We start from the raw sequence: 18282 nt of genomic DNA, 5'->3' as shown, positions 1-18282 counted from the left end.
GAAAAGCAAAACAAAGGAGCCCATGATGTTTAACCATGTACACAGAGGCCTTGCAAATTGAAGGCAGGCTACTAAGATATAGTTCAGGGCAGCATGCAAAAAGATGGCTCCGCTGGCAAACAGACAGAATTAGCTGATGGCAGGCAAAGCAAGAACAATTTTCCAGAAGTGCAGGAAAATCATAGCTATTCAGAAAAGTCACAGACAGGCCAGGGCCACCAGAGACAAAGGCTTCCCTTTACAAAGCTGACTTGTCATCAGACATAGTCGAGGGCCGTGAATGGGCTGACATGACATATCCTGAACATCTGTCTACTCATCCTACAGCTGGGCCCTCTGTCTCCTTTTGTGGGATGCTCTTCTCCAGGCATGGCATACCATTGGCCTGTGGGGCTATGTGTATGTTTATACATACATGCATAGCTATATATGCATGATTATACATAGCTTTGAGTAGCTATGATTGGCAGAAGGGCAGCACCATCAGATTGTGACCATTAACTTTCTATCATGGAGCATGCATATGGTTAAAGTTGATGAAAGAGAGGTTGTTTTCCTCGGGGGTGGGGGGCAGCTGCTCCTCAGTTTCCCATGCTCCTTAAAGTATTCTTTTGTTCGCCACTACTTTGTAACTCATGCTACTTAAATGCTGGTTTCCCTGCGGTAGGCTTGCATGGAACCAGTCCTTTGGTCTGTTACACATATCCTTTAGATGGGGAATAGACCCCGATTTATAGTTCCTCAGGAAGAATTAACACATTTCCCTCTAAAGTACAGTTATGAGGCTTGCATAGTTTCACCACAGTCAAAGAGACCCATGAAACAATAACACAAAATGATGGTAGTGGTTGCCCAGCTGGAAATGTACTTGTCACCCAAATATGAGAATTGAGTTCACTCCCCAGCACCCACCAAAAGAAGTCAGCGTGGTAACAAATGCTTGTAATTTCAATGCAGGAGAATCCTTGGAGCTCACGGACCAGCCTAGCCTGCTTTCTGAGCTCCTGGCCAATGAAAGACTGTCTCAAAATGAGAATAAACAACAACAAAAACAAAAACACAAGGTAGATGGTATCTAAGCCCCAAGCCAGGGCTGATCTGGGGAATCCATGCCATGTACACACATACATATACATAAACACACATACACATGCATACATGAAAGGCTTTGGATGGCCCAAAGGTAGGCAAGGAGGCAGAGGCAGGAGGATTCCAGGCTTGCTCCAGAGCCACCCTCGCTGAGTTAGCACCTTTGGGTTCACTAAGAGATCCTGTCTCATTAAACAGGATAGAGAGTGACTTAGGACATCACCTGAGGCTGACTTCTGGCTTTTACATGAATACATACATGGACATCTGCACATATATGTATACTGCACACATATTTACACCATATACACATGAACACACACAAACCCCTAGAATAGTGGTTCTCAGCCTTCCTGATGCTGTGACCCTTTAATACAGTCCCTCATGTTGTTGTGACCCCTGACCATTAAATTATTTTTGTTGCTACTTCATAACTGTGATTTTGCTACTATTATGAATCATAACGTAAATATCTGTGTTTTCCCCTGGTCTTAGGTGACCCCAAAAGGGGGATGAGCCACAGGCTGAGAATCGGTGCCCTAAGGGAATGTACTGCCATCCTTCTTAATTCCCAAACAGGAGAAGTCACAGACAAGCACCTGGTTTGTCACCTTCCCCCGACATTCCTAAACCACCTCACAAACATCGTGCTGTGCCCCCTGATGGCTATAGCAGCTCTGGTTCCCCAAACTCAGCCCAGTGTTAGGTCTAGATGTCTCTTAGCAGTTCTCTGGCTTGAAGTATGTTCTTCCTTCAAGAGGCCTCCTGGGTCTTATGACTTCTTTTTTCTCCCCCCATTTTTTAAATTAGATATATTCTTTATTTACATTTCAAATGTTGTCCCCTTTCCTGGTTTCCTTCCCCCGAAAATCCCCTAACCTTCCCCCCTTCCACCTCCCCTCACCAATCCACCCACTCCTGCTTCTCTGACCTGACATTTGCCTGTACTGGGGCATCGAGCCTTCTCGTCCTATGACTTCTTCAAAGAAAACTTCTGCAAAACTTGTGACCTTCCCTTCCCTTCTTCTACCTTCCCTTCCCTCCCCTTCTGTTCCCTTCCCTTCCCTCTTCTCCTTCACCCTCACCAGCACCCTTTCCCTCTCCTTCACCTCTCCCCCTCTCTCCTTTTCTCTTTCTTCTGACATGATCTCCTGTCATGTCATGGTATTCTAAGCTGGCATTGGACTTGCTGTGTAGCTGATGATGCCCTGGTGCCCCTGACCTCAGCCCCCAAGGGCTAGGCTTATAGGAGTCTATCTCCTCACCTGGCTCTTTTCTATTGTGTTGACTGTATAACAGCTCACCTTCCCTGTGGAGTGAGACTGCATTGTTCACTTTGGGACTCGTCTCCAGCACCTATGTGAGCCTGGCACATAACACCTGCTAAGTGTATATTGCTAAGTGGCTTGTTGAATACAAGAACAATGGAGATATTATTCACCTACTCATTTGCATGGAAAGAGCAGAAATGGCAGTTCCATAGAAACCAAAAGCACCCAGGAATGAGGAGTGACTACTAACAAGCAGAAGGCGTCTCTAGATGATGGAAAATGTTCTAAAACTAGAGTACGTAACATTTGCACTATTATGCGTATGTACTAAATTTATTATATACAATGAGACCATTTTATGGCATGTCAGATAGACTTCAATGAAGCCATCAAACTTAAAGAAAAAATAAGTGACTCATTGGCATCCGGGCCCAGAGATTTTTCTGATGTCAAGGAAGAACCCCAAATCCTACAGAAATTCTTCTAACATCACTGGAGACCACAAAGCTCACTGTTTCACGTGCAACTTGACTTCTCTGTGGAAGGTAATTTGCCAGGTCAGGTTCTTCAGTGGCAGATGATAGAAAGGTCCCATGACTGTGTGATTTCCCCATACTAAGTATTAAACACAAGAAAAAAAAAAGGCTGTGGCTCAATGTGCTTGGACATTAGCACAATAGGTATACAAGTTAGATAGGAACGGCAATGTGTCCCAGTATCACCAGCCAGGGATAAAAAAACAAATGTAGCCAACAGAGGGTATTGTCTCAAATTATGAAATTACAGTACAACGTTGCCCAACAGTCACATGATTCCCAGTGGCTGAGTGGCTTCTGACTTCTCTTTTGCAAATTTGGTATGAGTGCATACTCTCTCAGCTCCAGTAGAGGAACATGTTTAAGAGTACACTGACTCTTTTAATCATGTCCCTGGAAGGGAATCATTTTGTCCTGATCTTGTCAAATGAGATGGGGAGAAAATGGCTTGCTGGGCTGCTCCCATACCCATGAACTTCTTGCTTATCATCCCCTAGTCACGAATCAGAACATGGCTAGCAGTGCTTTATGGGTCCTGGGCAGCTCATCTTGTTCTAAAGAGCAGCAGAGCCAGCAAGGGAAATATCTCCATCATCTTACTCTCATCCTAGCTGGGTTACCCAAGATAGTGACACAGTCTGTTTAAACAAACATACAAACAAACTAACTACGGTAGGGGCTGAAGAGACTGCCCAGAGGTTAACTCAATGTTTGTTCATTCTGCTAAGATGAGAATTGTAAGCATGGTGTCTTAAAAGAGATTTTCCTGGTTATTTTGTTGTGTTAGCCTGACACAAGCTACAGTTGTGAGAGAAGAGGGACTATCAATTGAGAAAATGCCTCTATCATATTGGCCTGTGGATAACTCTGTTGGGAATTTTCTTGATTAATCATTGATGTGGGAAAGCCTAGAAGGGCATCACTGTGGGTGGTACCCTTAAGCTCCTGGACCTGGGTTCTATAAGAAAGCAGTCTGAGCAAGCCATGAGAAGAAAGCCAGTAAACACTACTCCTCCACATCCCTGCTTCAGTTTCTGCCTCCAGACTCCTGCTCTGACTTCCTCAGTGATGGGTTGTGGCCTGAGAGTTGTAAGATAAAGTAAACCTTCAGAGATTAAATTAATTGGGTTTCTTCCCCTACATCAGCCTTGTTTTGTGCATATGTTGTGTGTGTGTGTGTGTGTGTATGTGTGTGTATTTTTGTAATAACAACTTGTTTTAGAAACCAGTGCCTTTGACCCAAGTTGATAACCTCAACTTTCTTCTGTCTGTAGTTTGTTTTGTATGTCCTGTATTGAACTGATAGGGATAGGTGTAGTGTTGAGTTTGGACTATGCTGCCTTTTGCTACTGGTGGGTCACGTGATTCCAGCCCTCTTCCCAGGAACTCTTTGGATTTGAGAATGGAACACACACACACACACACACACACACACACAAGTTAATTTTAAAATGCCTTAGCTACCTTAAAGGTTTGGCATGCCTAAACCTTCCCCTGCTACCCTAGGTTCAATCGGGGACGGGGCCAGTGGCCACTTACCTGAATTCTTACATAGCTGGTTGGTTTTCTCTCAGCAACTCTTGTATTCATTCTTCTCCCACAGATTCATGGTGATCTCCATCTCCTCCCTCTGTGTCCTAGCCTGTGCAACTCTAAGGGTCCTGCCCCAGCTCGCTTTGCCCAGCTAGTAGCTGTTGGCATCTTTATTGATCAAAACCAAAACCCAACTGGGGACAAGGAACTTTAGTGTTTGGACATGCAAATTCCCTATTGAGTCAAAGCATTGGAGCTCATCCCCAACAGAAGGAAAGCTCCCCTAGGGTGAGTGATCTTTGAGTGAGAGGGAACTATGAGGAAAGGTTCAAGGTGGCTCTTAAGACCCAAGCCATATTGGCCCCAATGCCCGTGAGTCTACATTCAAAGACTGAATACCCTGAAACTCGGTGGGCAGTGAATATGGATGTTGTGGAAGGACAGCTTTGACATGTCAGGTACGGAGGGGAATGTGTGGAGTCAATCGTTCAGCAGACTTTTCCTTAAGGGAGCAAAACTAAATTCTCTGAGGCTAGAAAAAAGAGGGAAACACATACACACACACACACACACACACACACACACACACATGCCACAAACACCATACATGAAGAGCTGCTGCAGTGGGCAAGTGAGTTTCCTGGAGACTGCCCACTGTTTTGCATGGCTGTAATGGGTGAACCCTGGAGAGGCATGACCCCAGGGCTTCATCCCAGGCCCAGGATTGCTTCTTGCTGCTGCTGTGCCTTTTCATGTTTGTGTGACTGGACAAAGAAAGACCCTTTTTGCCTATAGTCTGTTATGATAGATTCCTTAGTAATTGACCACTTTCTTTAGATCCACATGAAGATTAAGTCTTATAAAATTATATTGTTTAGATGAATTAATGATTTTACAGAATTCTTGATGTGATTTAAGTAGTTTTAGGAAGTTAGAGTAATTTATAGAAAGATTAAGGAAATTGTTTACGTTGTTTTGAGAGAAGGACATAAAGTTAGACTCAAGAATAGAATGTGTCACTCCTCATAGAATAGCAAGGCTACATATGTTGGGAGAGGAATACAGTGAACTTTCATAAATTATAAGTGTGTTTCCTTTCGTAGGAAGGAAAATAGGCTTGGAATAAATTAGTGATCAAGGAAAACATTCATTCTAGGTTAGGTCCAGCATTATATATTATATATCATATAAATATAATATTATGTATTATATTTATAATGTGCACCATTATAAATAAGGTCATGAACAAGGAGTAATTATTATGAGTGTAAGAATAAGAAATAGATGATTAGCTAGACTTTGAAACTAAGATGTCTGATAGATGACTTGTTTCTTGATAAAAACATTATTAACCTGTGACATAAAAATTATTGCTTTGAACTTATAATGAAAATATTGAATAAAAGGTAGATAAAACTACTGCTTTGAACTTATAGTGAGCTGGTAGAATAAAAGATAGATAAAAATGTCTAGTTAGGTACAAGTTTTAATAGAACAACGTGTAATCAATAATCCTTCTGTAACTCCCTCTTGTGTAACAATTTTATCTGTTTTTGAATGAAGTAGTTCTTCTTACATAGAGAATTTTGTCTTAGGAAATATGAAAATGTTAAGAGAAAAAATAAAGTTGTTAGAGCTTGCTCATTAGAGTTTTGCTCTCTCTACCAACAGTGTATAGTGTATATATACGTATATGTATATATGTGTATATGCATATATGTGTATTGTGTGAATATGTATATGTGTGTATATATGTATATGTATAAAATGGTTAGAGCTTGCTCACTAGAACTTTACTCTATCCACCAAAGGTATATCTGTATGTATATGTATATATGTATATGTGAAAAATGGTTGGAGCCTGCTTGCTGAAACTTTTCTTCATCCACTCAATGTGTGCATGTGTTTATGTCTGTTTATCTGTCTACCTGCCTACCTGTAGATATGTATGTATATATGTATGCTTTTGTGTGTGTGAGAGAGAGAGTTGTTGGAACTTGCTTGTTGAAACCTGCCTTGCTTCATCCACTAAGTCTGTGTGTGCAAGTGTGTGAGTTTTCCCCACAGAGTTAAAGAGTTCAGAGTTTCTCACTGGTTACAGAGAGAATGGGTCCCAGATAATGAAACAGCAGCATGTTTCCCAATAGCTTTACATCATGACTAAAAGTTTTACAGATTAAAAAAGCAAATTATTCCCAAGAACTACATACATTCATGTCTAAGAAGCTTATTATAGATTAACAAAGCATAATCAAGTCAGTTTATTTTACAGCCAGGCTTCAATTTGTAGTTACAAAGAAAGGATCAATCATTTTATTATTTATCTTAACAAGTAATCTTATAAAAATTTAAAAGAACTACAAATCAATCTTTTATATATAAAAACAATCAGTCATTTCTATTTTAAATCCTCAGGGTATGCACCTACTTACTAAAAATGTTTCTGTGAACCAGAGAGAAAAAAAAAAGGAAGGGAGAATTCAAGCACACACATACACACACACACACACACACACACACAGGTTGAACCTGACCACCTGTCTCACAACTCCGCAAGTGTTTTGAATACTTACATACATACACAAATTCCTACACACATATGTATATGAAAACATATAGACAAACAGACATATACAATATACATTTAGTGGATGGGGCAGAGCCCTCCCAAGCAACCACTTAATCCTACTCTCTGGCCTTCTTATACCTTTATAGATAAAGTTCTTTAGAAAATTACCTCAGAGATAAAATGTTACACAAAAGGGAGTTACAGAAGGATGTTGATAGCAACTTCAAAGCAGAGCTTCATTCTATAGGCTCATTATAAGTTCAAAACCACAGTTTCACATGGCCTCACTTTATCATAGTGCATGACAAGTGCTTCATCCTTGGACCTGACCTAGAATGAATGTTTTTCCTTGATCACAAATTTGTCCCAAGTCTATTTCTCTTTTTAGTGTAATCGTACAAGCTCATTGTATTCCTCATTATGCAACCTTTACTTACTATTCCATGAGGGGTGAAGAGAAGTGGGTACATCTATTCTTGATTCTAACTTTATTATATCTTTCTGGCAGAACAACCATGCATCATTGCCACTTCTGAGAGTTATTTGATGATTATTCTTCATTGTCAACTTGAAGGGATTTAGGATCACAAAAGGGATACACCTTTGTGTGTCTGTGAGGGTATTTAACTTAGGGAGGCTCACTCTGAATGTGTGTGGAAAAATTCCATAGACTGTGGTTCTAGACCTAACAAAAAGGAGAAAATACTGAATAAAGGTTCTCTGAATATCTTCCCCAGAAGATAGGGTTTATTAACTGAAAGATTCCTTGCCAGACATAGACTAGCTCCATTTGTGTTTTAGATCAGGAAGGTCCACAGGCCCCTGACATAGCATAGTTGTCTTTCCTCTTGGTTGTCCATCATAGCTGGATGGACAAAATGTATAGAAATCAGGTTGGAATGAACTTGGAACTTTCTCTCTATTGGCTACCTTTGACAGAGCTGGCAGGAGCTATATTAACTGCTGAGGGGGAAATGTCATCAGTGGACTTACCCCACGGAAGACCCTGCGTGCTAACATCCTGACCTGACAGACTCTGGTGTAATAGTGGTGTGACTATCACAGGAAGAGCCAACTGCTTTCTGATTTGATTTGAGGCTTGCTCCAAAGGAAGGAATTCTTACCTGGCACTATAAACCTGCTAAAAAGTCCATAGCTAAGCAGGTTGTAGGCCTTAAGGGGTGACCTACTACTGTTGATTTGCTAAATGGACATGTTATTCTCAACTGTGATTAGAGAAGCACTCAATGGACAGCCATTGATGTAGAAACTCACAATGGGACAAGGTGGTGAAAAGAAACGACTGTTAAGTGTTTAACTCTGAAAGAGAAGTGTATATCACACACACACACACACACACACACACACACACACACACACACTCACACCACTCAGGGAACATCAGGGAAGAGGGATGTAAGAACAGAGAATGGGAAGAAGTACCATTGAAGTTCTGCCTGCAAGATACGCCGGCCATTAAACCACGAATCTATAGCAACTATGCTTATCTGTACAAGTCTGGTCCAAGATCAAGCCAGCCATTGTTCCATCAAAATGGGGGAGGGGCTGGTGAGGCTCCCCCCTCCTAGCTCTGGAGTCATTACCAATGAATGGCTGCAGGGATTGGGAGGGGGGTATTTTTCTTTAGAGATGGAAACACTAGGGAAGTTTTCTATAGCTATATTACTTCCCTGTAAAGGATCGAAACGTTCTTAAGTTTGAAATTTTCAAACCGAACATAGCCCAAATTAACAGATAATTCATTGTCAGTGTGCAGTAAAGATAACCAGTTGCTAAGGATATTGATTCAAGCAAAGAAACTAATTGATCGAAAAGATTGTGGAACGGGCCATTAGCGTGAAATATCCGAGCATCATCTTCCACCGGAGGCTTCAAATGTCAGAATTCTATAGCAGAGTCAACAGCAATTAGATGTAAAGTGCACAGGGACTCTTAAACATTCTAGCAGATGTAAGCTTTAAAAAGTAGAATAGAGCCAGTGAGATGACTCAGTGGGGTAAGGACCCCCACCAGCAAGCCTGACCACCGAGTTTGACTCCCAGTGCCCAGATGTCTCAATTTAGACGCTATGTTTTTTCTTGGAACATCTCAACTAACTTTTGTAAAATCTCTCATTGAAAAACTAGAGTGACAAGCCCACAGTTCGCCACTTTCTGCCGATGCCTCGTCCGACCACAGATGCTCTCGCCCCTGGCTAGGTGGGACAGATTCTCCTCCAGCCAGACTTTTCTTTCGTTGCCTCTCATTGAGTGGCAGCATCGCCCAGACCGTTGCTCCTAGCTACATGTGATCATGGGTAAAATCCTCAACGCTCGGACTGTGGGCTCCCACAAGAGAAAAAAAAAAAGAGTTTTATTTATAGATTGAATCAGCCATGTTGGGAAGTTTTTACATTTTTGTTTTTGTTTGGTTTCTTATTTCATTGTTTTTGCCCCAGTCGATCAACTTAATTAGAAGAGCACTTATTTTGATCTTGACCATTCTGTAACTATGTGCGTTCATGGGGTGAGGGGTGTGGCATGCTGATACTGCAAGCCACGGAAACCAAATGCAAACAGTTGTCTGCCGGCTAAGGTTACGTGTCCCCCACCCCCTCCTCCGGGTCACGCCTCTGGGCATCAGGTTTTTATCAAGGAGACCTTAGCTTCTATAGAGAACAAATTGGCAAAACTTTGCAACTGAATGACTTTGCTACTGAATGGCTGGGACTTTCTTTAGATGACCCAGTAAGGGTGGCTGAGTCGAATCCAGTGAAGATGTCGGAGTATTCCTGCTGCTTCCAGCCTGAGCCCTGGGGCTTCACCTTCTCACACCCTCCAGGGGTTGGAATGGTTGAGCCTGGTGGAGCCTCGGATTCTCTTCTTCTTTTTGTTGGCCTTTTGATCCGGAGCTGGAAGGGACAGCTCTAGCTCCCTTTTCTTGAGGTCCCAATCTGGATCCCGCTCGTCAAGCAATAGTCCTCTCTGGCGGCGGTCCCTGCATTCCGGTTCTGCCCTGTGAAGAGAGCAGCCCGTGAGCATGGAAGGAGGAGGCTGGCCAGCATTGGCCCGGACCTCTCTTCCCGAGGGCTACACACAGCACAGGCCATTCACGGTTTAATGGAGAAGTACAAGTTCACACATGTCCAAGAGCACTCTTTAGATTCTAAACCTTCTAAAGGTTAGAAGGTCTCAGAGAAACTACCTGAAGACGGAAAAAGCTAGTACGTAGCCTGGGTGCGACATATCTCAGATTCAGACATCGAAGGAGGGGCTGCTCTTCTTTTTATTATTATTATTATTATTATTATTATTATTATTATTATTATTATTGGATATCTTATTTATTTACATTTCAAATGTTATCCCCTTTCCTGCTTTCCCCTCCGGAAACCCCCTCTCCCATCCCTCCTCCCCCTGCTTCTGTGACGGTGCTCATTCTTAAAATGTCCAAATTTCCAGAACAATCTTCATGTTCTCAGGAAGCTGTTGCATTTCTAGCTAGTCTCCTGATTATAAAAGCGACACATGTTCATTGTTTAACATTTTAAAGTTTAGCCAGGCATGTGTGTAATTCCAGCACCCAGGAGAGTGAAGCAGGAGGATTGCTGCCAGTTCAAGGCTAGCCTCTGATGTGTAGTGAGTTCCAGCCAGCCTGGGCTGCAGAGTGAAACCCTGTCTCAATCAATCAATGGCTCAAGTGAATTTAGTTTTTTGTTTTGGTTTTTTTTTTTTTTTTTGGTTTTGTTTTTTTTTGGATTTTTTTTTTTTTCAAAACAGGGTTTCTCTGTGTAGCCCTACTACACAGCCTCACTCTGTAGACCAGGCTGGCCTCGAACTCAGAAATCCACCTGCCTCTGCCTGTAATCCTCTAGGATTACAGGCGTGCGCTACCACCGCCCGGCTGGCTCAAGTTAATTTAAAGGGCTGACACATAATTACATGCATTGCATGTATAAATAAATTAGGAATCTCCTAGAAGCTCACCTCCTCACAATGGAGACTGTGAAGATAGCCTGGTCTCCTTGCCTCGAGTTACTAAACCTCTAACCTCACTACAGAGCACCCACGGCCGCATCCTGTATCGTGTGAGTGACTTTACAAGCCTGCCTGTTTCAGCTCATCCATCCAATGATGAATTCAGCGTTGGCTTTTTCCCTACTAACTCCGCTCCCCCACCCACCCGCCTTATCCTGCAAGTCTCCTGGCTGTGATCACCTGATTGGTCCGGGCCTTCATGGTTCCATGTTCCCTCCACCTCTTCTCTCCCACACCCGACCTATGCACATTTCCATCATGGTAGCTATACCCACTTCAACAGGGTTTTCTCTCTCTTCCTTCTGCCTGGTCTTCGCTGTCTTTGCACAACCACACTAATTACACCTTCATCTGTAATTCATCCCTCCACATTCTCTAATATCAGAAGGGCAGTAAGTTCCTGGTGGGAAGTGATAAGTAGATGTGAATTCACACAATGCAGCTGACTGAAGTTTTGGTCTGTGTAGCATTGCCTGCCCGCTTTCCCTGACAGTACCCACACCATTTTAGTTATGCTCAGACCAAATGTCATGTGCTTCCATGTAGAGGGGCTAAGATTGCTGGGCATCAGGGGCAGGGGTGGGGTGGGGGTGAGGTGGAGATCAATAGAAAGTCAAGGGCAAGACTGAAATTCCGACATTTGAAATGCTCAATTGAAAGAATAAATACTTTCTCAGAGGAACCATAGCACCCTCAATTAAGTCTTCCTTCTTGAGCTTCCTATGTTCGGTGAATTGTAACTTGTTTATTTTGAGCTTTTGGACTAGCATCTGCTTATTAGTGAGTGCATACCATGTGGATTCTTTTGTGATTAGGTTACCTCGCTCAGGATGACACTTTCTAGTTCCATCCTTTTGCCTAAGAATTTCATGAATTCATTGTTTTTAATAACTATTGTTAAAACTATTGTTTTAACAATAGTTCCATTGTGTATATATACCACAGTTTCTGTATCCATTCCTCTGTTGAGGAACATCTTGGTTCTTTCCAGCTTCTGGCTATTATAAATAAGGCAGCTATGAACATAGTAGATCATGTGTCCTTATTACATGTAGGAGCACCTTCTGGGTATATACCCAGGAGTGGTATAGCTGGGTCCACAGGTAGTACTATGTCTAATTTTCTGAGGAATCTCCAAACTGATTTCCAGAGTGGTGTTACCAGCTTGTAATCCCATCAACAATGGAGAAGTGTTCCTTTTTCCCCACATCCTCTCCAGCATCTGCTGTCCCCTGAGTTTTTCATTTTAGCCATTCTGACTGGTGTAAGGTAGAATCTCAGTGTTGTTTTGATTTGCATTTCCCTGATAACTAAGGATGCTGAACATTTCTTTAGGTGCTTTAGAGCCATTTGAGTTTCCTCAGTTGAGATTTCCCTGTTTAGCTCTGTACCTCATTTTTTAATAGGGTTATTTGATTCTTGGGAACATAATACTCACAAGAGCAATAAGGAAGGCAATGTGTGGAGCAGAGTCTGAAGTAAAGGCCACCCAGTGACTGCCCTACCAGGGGATTCATCCTATAAACAGTCACCAAACCCTGACACTACGATAAGAAGCGTGTACCAAAAAGAGCATGCCATGGCTGTCTCCAGAGGGGCCCTGCCAGAGCCCTACAAATACAGAGGCAGAAACTAGCAACCAACTATTGGACTGGGCTTGGGGTCCCCAATGGAGGATCTGGAGGGTGGTCTGGAGGAGCTGAAGGGGTTTATAGCCCCATGGGAAGAACAATGACTTCGGACACCCAGACACCCAAGACTCCCAGGGAGTGAACCATCAACCAAGGGGTATACATGGTTCCAGCCAAAAATGTGGCAGAGGGAGGCCTTCTTGGGCATCAGTGGGAGGAGTGGTCTTTGGTCAGGTAAAGGCTCAATAGAGGCCCCAACGAAGGGAAATGGATGAGGGGGGAGTGGGGGGAGGTGGGAATGTGTCTAGTAGAGGGGCATATACATGGAAACAGGGGGTGGGAGGAGGGGTAGGGAATCTTTGGGGAGGGGGGCTTTTGGGAGGGGGAAATTGGAAAAGATTTTAACATTGGCAATGTAAATGAAGAAGATACTCAATAAAAAAAAATCATTGTAAAAAAAAAAGATAAATACTGAGGAACTGGGTATGGGGTACCTGCCTGTAATCCTAGCACTTGGGAAACTGAGGCAGAGGGATCATAAATTAAAGGCTAAGATGGGTTATATAATGAAACACACACACATACAGAGACAGAGACAAACACACATGGTTGTGGTAGGATTTGCTGAAGGAGGCAGAGGCAGGAGGATCACAGGTTCAAGGCCAGCCTGAACTACACATTGGGTTGGAGAGATGGTTAAGAGCACTGACTGCTCTTCCAGAGCTCCAAAGTTCAAGTCCCAGCAACCACATGGTGGCTCACGACCGGCTGTAATGGGATCCAATGCCATCTTCTGGTGTTTCCAAAGACATCAACAGTGTACTCATATTCATAAAATAAATCATTTAAAAAGAAACCATAGGGTCACAGCATTAGGAAGGTTGGGAACTACAGGGTTAGATCTTTTTGTTTCACTTTCATTTACCTGAGATTGGTCAATTGACAAAAGCCCTGGTGCAGGCTCCTTCCTGTAGCTGGGACAACACAGTACTTACATCTCCAGGAAGTTCATACAGTCCTTCTGACCATAGATCTGTGCAATCCTCTTGGGCGTGTCTCCAAAGAAGTCAGCAGCATCGATGGCGGTGTGAAGTGCATGCAGAGCTTTGAGTACATTCAGATGGCCTGACTCGGCTGCAAAGTGAGCTGCCGTCCAGCCCACATCGGTTACCAAGCAGGGCCTGGCTCCAGATTGTATCAGGAGATGGAACACCTCCATTTGCCCTTATACCATGAAGAAAGAAGACAAAGTTAAGGTTAAGATGTCCTCAGTGACCTGAGACCAGAAGCAGCCTATGGAGCATGGAAGCGGGAGAAAACTAGCTTTGAAGGCATCTCTGCCTTCTTCCTAGGAGGCAGCACCCCATCCTTATCCCAAGGAGACCCAAGCTCTGTGTGAACTTCCGGTATTCTTTCTAGAATGGCCTCCGTTCTGCCCACCATCCCAGCTCTTGCTCAAGTTCCTCCCATCTATGCATGAGCAATCCTCACAGCTTCTGCAATGGCAATAGCTTCTTTGTTTCTTTGTTTCTTTGTTTGTTTTAGTTATTTATTTTGTAGAATTTGAGATAGAAGCTAGGGCCCTGCATGCCCTATGTGCACGCACGTGTGCACGCACACACACACACACACACATACACACACACAGAAACACACATGCACATACACAGAGAAACACAGAAACACACAGACACCCAGAGAGAAACACACATACAAGCACACACAAATACACATTGTGTGCGTTCACACCCCGATGAAAATAATTAAAATCAGCTATCTGAGAACTCTGTAGACACAGCTGACACTGTTTAAGAGCTCAGGCTTTCTAATCAGACATGTGGAGTCCCATCCTGACAGCACCACTCACCAATAAATGATACAGTGTCTGGGCAGGTGCTGGTAGTGGGACCCTTAGTCCCAGCATTCAGGGGGCATAGGCAAGTGGATCTCTGAGTTTGTTGCCAGCTTGGTCTATAGAACAAGTGCCTAGACAGCCAGGGCTACACAGAGAAATCCTGTCTTGAAAAAAGAGAAGGAGGAAGAAGAGGAGGAAGAAGAGGAGGAAAGGAAGGACAGAAACAGATACCTTATCCACAATGCCCTCATTCCTCAGTTGTAAACTAGGATTGTTAACATTACCCTCCCTGAATCCTTGAGGAGTATGGATGAATCCCCAGATATGAAGCACCTAGCAGCATACCCAAAATACAGCACATGTTTCCTAAGATGTCATCTGGTATAGCTACCAATGTTCTCTACTTAGATTTCTGCAAAAATGTCCCAACCTAAGTCTTTTGGAGCTGGTCTTACTTTCTGCCTCGTCCTTCTCCCCACAAGACAGAAGACAAATATGTATAGCAAAATTGACTATAATATTTTACTTAACAGGTTTTGGGTGGTATTTATTGCTAAAGACTTTTTTTAAAATGTGTGTGTGTGTATGTGTGTGTACATGTGCACGCAGGTGCTTGTCTTAGTTAGGGTTTTACTGCTGTGAGCAAACACCATGACCAATACAAGTCTTATAAAGGACAACATTTAATTGAGGCTGGCTTATAGGTTCAGAGGTTCAGTCCATTATCATCAAAGCAGGAGCATGGCAGCATTCAGGCAGTCATGGTACAGGCAGAGATGAGTGTTCTATATCTTCATCTGAAGGCTGCTAGCAGAATCCTGACTTCCAGACAGCTAGGTTGAGGGTCTTAAAGCCCATGCCCACAGTGACACATCTACTCCAACAAGGCCACACCTCCTAATAGTGCCACTCACTGGGCCAAGCATGTACAAATCACGACAGTGTTCATGCACAAGTACAATGCACATGTGTGCAGATACCCTGCACAAGCACAATGCACATGTGTGCAGATGTCCCAGAGGCAGAAGATGTTGATTCTCCTGCAGCTGGAGTTATAGGTGGATGTGGGTGCGGGGAACCAAACTCATTATAGGAGCAGCCAAAGACTTTTGTTACTAACTTCATGTTGGGTAACTGGGATGTGCTGAGAGGCAGGGAGAGGATTCATCTTCATCTCCTCTGTTTATGAAGTCATGATGACAGAGGACTTCGAGGAGCATGTTTATAATCTCATTTTTGTACACATTATCTAACTCCCCTTCAAAGAACTCCAGTGTAGCATTACTGCTTCCATTATATAGAAGAATTAAAGAATTTAATGCCCAAAACATTAAATAATGTGGTCCAAGTGCTACATCTAGTAAGAGTCAATGCCAGGGTTGAAATGTTCCATCTGGTGCTAAAGAAGCATCCATCCCACTCTTGGACACCGGCTGGTGGCTTCAGGAAAGTGGAATAGGCATGGGTCCACAGAGGCATTGTCCACTCACCTCTGATTGCAGCCCAGTGGAGTGGGGTCCTGTCGTTCCAGTCTCCATCCTTGTAGTTTGGGTCACAGAGACCTTTCTTCAAAAGCTTCTTCACTGAATTGCAGTCCCCTGCAGCCACAGCCTGGTGGAGCTTGGTCATGTCTGATATTTTTGACACCTCCATAACAGAATCTGCTGAAGGGGATACAGGCCGCTTAGAAAGTCCATATAACCATTCACCCCTAGCAAATGCTCCCTAGGTTTCCACATCAGTGACTTGCTTTCCTGTTTTGTGGATTTGTATCTAATGCTGCGGTGTGTGTGTGTGTGTGTGTGTGTGTGTTTGTGTGTGTGTGTGTGTGTGTTCTGCTGTGTGGGTCCCCTAGCTTCCAGTAAGTATAGGTAGGACTCACTGTTCTCCAACCCCAAAACTACCGATGGCCCCCACTTTACCCAGAACTGACTCTAAAGACAAACACTGGCACTTCACCATGTGTCCTCCACCCATCTTTCGGTGTGACTTTCTTCTCCTCCTTCAGAGTTCCCTTAGTTTTATGCTACTTTAATTTGGAATTCTGCATCTTGTCTTTCTATAGTGTGGAAGCATCTAGAGATGGTGAGGGGACAGCATTTGCGCATTCAGTTCGGACTGGATGACTAGATCCAGCATCAATGCTCCAAGGAAATGAAAAGCTATTGCCATACCTCATAAGGAGCACAACTTGCCACCACCCAAATAAAACTGCTGGTAATTGTTACTAATGGTATGCCATGAGGGGTCTGGGGAGATGGCACAACAGTAAACTGCTTTTTTTCTTGAGAACATGAGAACCTAAGTTCAGATCCCCAGAACCCACATAAAAAGCTGGGTGTGGTGGCTCACAGTTGTAATCTCAGTATGAGGAAATAGACACAAGTGATTCCTGAGGCTCCCTGACCTGTTGGTCTGATGTTCCAGGTCAGTGAGACACCCTATCTCAAACAAAGGATGGGAGGCTCTGGGAAGGAGCCAACACCTAAAGTTGTCATTTGAACTCTACACACACACACACACACACACACACACCTACACATGCACATCCCTTCTCCCACATGCTCCCACACATGCATTTACACACAAACACAAAATCCTATGCCATGAGCAGCCAGCTCTCTTACTGTAATCTACAAACCTTTAGGGATCCCTGATTTTTTATTTGACGGATTTATGAAGTGAAAAGTGTTTTTGTTGTAGAATTAAAATGTCACAGGCCTTGTTCCTTTTGTTCTCATTTATCTTATGGTTTAAAGGCAAGAGGAGAGAAAGTCACTGGTGGCTGGACAAAAAATGATTCTGTTAGGAAACTGCTATTCACACACAGGAGAGCATAGCCTCATGGGAACACACTTCATGTTACAATAAAGAGTACTTTTATTGAGTGCTATACCCTTGAATATACAGCTTAGTAAACTTGACTGTACAATAAAATCATGCCAACATGAGGAAATCTCCATCACCCATGGAGCAGTCTCTCCATATGACAAGAACAGGTTGTTGCAAGATAGAGCATAAGTAAAGAGAGCTCTGGAGGTAGACCAGTTGGTTCAAATGGAGTGTTGCTGGTATATGTACATCATTTCAGATGCTACCTCACAACAAATCTTTGAGATACCACCATATAGTGGGCAGTTCTGATGTAGATCCAGAGAAGAAAAACTCACGATGGTTCAGAAAGGCCATAAATACTTCTCCATATCCAACTGTACAAATGTCTGAACTAACCATTTCTTTATGTACTTCCAACAGAACATGACAGTGAACTCCAAAGATGCCATGAGGATCCAGCTGACTCCAATTAAGTAACTATCAAAGGGAGAATATCTGAGGATAGGCAGGGCAAGCCAACCACTTTTCACATTCTTTGTTGTTGTGGAGAACACAATTACGTTTCATTAAACTATTTCATATTGTGCTCTTAGTTTTATTTAATCCTATGAGAAATTCAGTTTATGAAACATCTTCAATACATCTTTAAATATACTATTTCTGTCAACCTGGCACAAAAGGAAGGAACCTCAACTGAGGAACTGCTTGAGGGCTGAAGGAATGGGTGAGTGGTTAAAAGCACATGCTGTCCTTCCAGGGGACCAGAGTTCTACTCCCAGAACCTGCAGCAGACAGCTCAGAGTCATCTCCAGGATTTTATCTCCAGGATATCAAATGTCCCCAACATTTGGCTATAACTCACAAACCCCTCCAAAGAATTAAAAATAAAAAAAAAATCTTTTAAAATGGAAAATATACCTTTAACT

General features: G+C 43.0%; 1 protein-coding gene across 1 annotated transcript; it reads right to left on the bottom strand.

Moving 5' to 3' along the window:
* Positions 1-9455: 9455 nt before the first annotated feature.
* On the bottom strand, positions 9456-16174 carry Ankrd66 (ankyrin repeat domain 66). Its single transcript, XM_052193459.1, has 3 exons — positions 16012-16174; positions 13662-13890; positions 9456-10013 (listed from the first exon to the last, which is right to left on the bottom strand). Exons 1-3 carry the CDS (start codon positions 16172-16174, stop codon positions 9827-9829), a joined length of 579 nt encoding a protein of 192 aa, XP_052049419.1. The 3' UTR covers positions 9456-9826.
* Between the last annotated feature and the right edge of the window lie 2108 nt (positions 16175-18282).

Source organism: Apodemus sylvaticus, chromosome 9 (genome assembly GCF_947179515.1).
Source record: "Apodemus sylvaticus chromosome 9, mApoSyl1.1, whole genome shotgun sequence".
Lineage (NCBI taxonomy): Eukaryota > Metazoa > Chordata > Mammalia > Rodentia > Muridae > Apodemus > Apodemus sylvaticus.
The sequence above is the reverse complement of the archived record's forward strand: the minus strand, read 5'-3'. Positions and strand labels throughout refer to the sequence as shown.

Coding starts and splice junctions, on each gene's coding strand:
- Ankrd66 (XM_052193459.1), bottom strand. CDS start 16,174: ATGGAGGTGTCAAAAATATCAGACATGACCAAGCTCCACCAGGCTGTG. Junction 13,891..16,011: donor CCACTGGGCTGCAATCAGAG/GTGAGTGGACAA, acceptor TCATGGTATAAG/GGCAAATGGAGGTGTTCCAT. Junction 10,014..13,661: donor TGTATGAACTTCCTGGAGAT/GTAAGTACTGTG, acceptor CTCTCTTCACAG/GGCAGAACCGGAATGCAGGG.